At 40.2% G+C, this 1,317-nt stretch overlaps 1 protein-coding gene across 4 annotated transcripts in view; it reads right to left on the bottom strand.

The window, feature by feature from the left end:
• Window positions 1-353: 353 nt before the first annotated feature.
• Window positions 354-1,317, bottom strand: part of LOC138852343 (golgin subfamily A member 6-like protein 25) — a 94,920-nt gene continuing 93,956 nt past the window's right edge. For all 4 annotated transcript variants that reach the window (XM_070082338.1, XM_070082340.1, XM_070082339.1 and 1 more), the window contains one exon: window positions 354-536. In XM_070082338.1, coding sequence (XP_069938439.1) covers window positions 380-536 — 157 coding nt within the window. In that variant the 3' untranslated portion in view covers window positions 354-379. The remainder of the gene's footprint in view (window positions 537-1,317) is intronic.

Genomic DNA, 1,317 nt, shown 5'->3' with positions numbered 1-1,317 from the left:
GGTATGAGGTCATTATGAACCTTCAGATATAACACATTCCTCAAAGAGCTTGAAGCCATCTGGGACTCGTTGAATCTTCCTCTGCTCTCTACGCGTGTAATAACTACATTCCCACAAAAATGGCATATACTTAAATTGTATCCCTGCTTTAATTCCCAGTATCTCGACAAGCACCATTTGTACCTGTATGTCAGCGCTACACAAGACAAGAACAGCACCTACCTGTGGCAGCTGTGGAAGGAAATAGATAAAGACAGCAACTACCCGTGCTAGTAATTGCAGCAAGCAGACAAGGGCAGTACCTACCTGTAGTAACTGCTGCAGCAAGGAGACAGGGGCAGTACCTACCTGTAGTAGCTGTTGCAGACAAGGGCAGCACCTACCTGTAGTAGCTCTGGTAGTAGGCCTCGTAGTAGGCAGCGTAGTACTCGCTTAAGAGACGGTTGTAGTCGACGGCTTCGTAGTCGTACTGGTGATCGAGAAAGAAGTCATCGTCGCCGGCAGCATATGTGTACCTCCGTGGATCCTCACTCCACCTGCCGGGTACAACACCGTCACCCACGCTCACTCCACAACACATCATTCTCAAGGACTGGAGTGGGTTTCAAACTCATGGCAAGCTAATCCTAAAACCAGCAGGCTAACCACTGACCTGCTACTTAAGGACTGGTTTGCCATAGGTGATGAGCCCCACTCATTCCATGAGTTGTTTAGAATATATTATTACGATTTCGTGAATCATAACACATATATTTATGCAAAGTATTAAAACATACGCTTTAGCAGCGATTTAGTTTTTAAAATTATTTAATACGGTTGCTAACGCCGAAGTGGGACGTCATTGGACTTACATTGTTTTAGACATTTCTCTTTACCTTCCCATAATTTTTCAGCTTTTATTTATTACTGCTCAAAAGCTTAAAGTTCATGTCTATCGTTGCTAATGCCATTCACAAGTAATATGATATGATCAAGTATTACATTGGAAAGATGAAAGATAGACTGTTAGATCTATGAATAGACAAGGTCTTGCAATTACAGAAAATTCACATTAAATCACTGACACACTTATGAGAGAAAAACTAACTTCACGAATATCAATATTTCCGAAATGGATTATTGAAATAAAATGAAACAAACTAGTTAAGGTAATTTAGGAACCGCTAAATATTCTAGCAAACAGCATTTTAACCAAAACATATATATAAAAAAGTGTTTGAAACATGCCCACTATGTGTTTTTAATACCCAGCACTCAAAAAAGTCAACCATGGACTACCATTACGTCAAGCCAAAACAAAAATCAGATGAAACTCTT

Source organism: Cherax quadricarinatus, chromosome 7 (genome assembly GCF_038502225.1).
Source record: "Cherax quadricarinatus isolate ZL_2023a chromosome 7, ASM3850222v1, whole genome shotgun sequence".
Taxonomy (NCBI): Eukaryota; Metazoa; Arthropoda; class Malacostraca; order Decapoda; family Parastacidae; genus Cherax; species Cherax quadricarinatus.
This window is presented reverse-complemented; position numbering and strand designations above follow the sequence as displayed.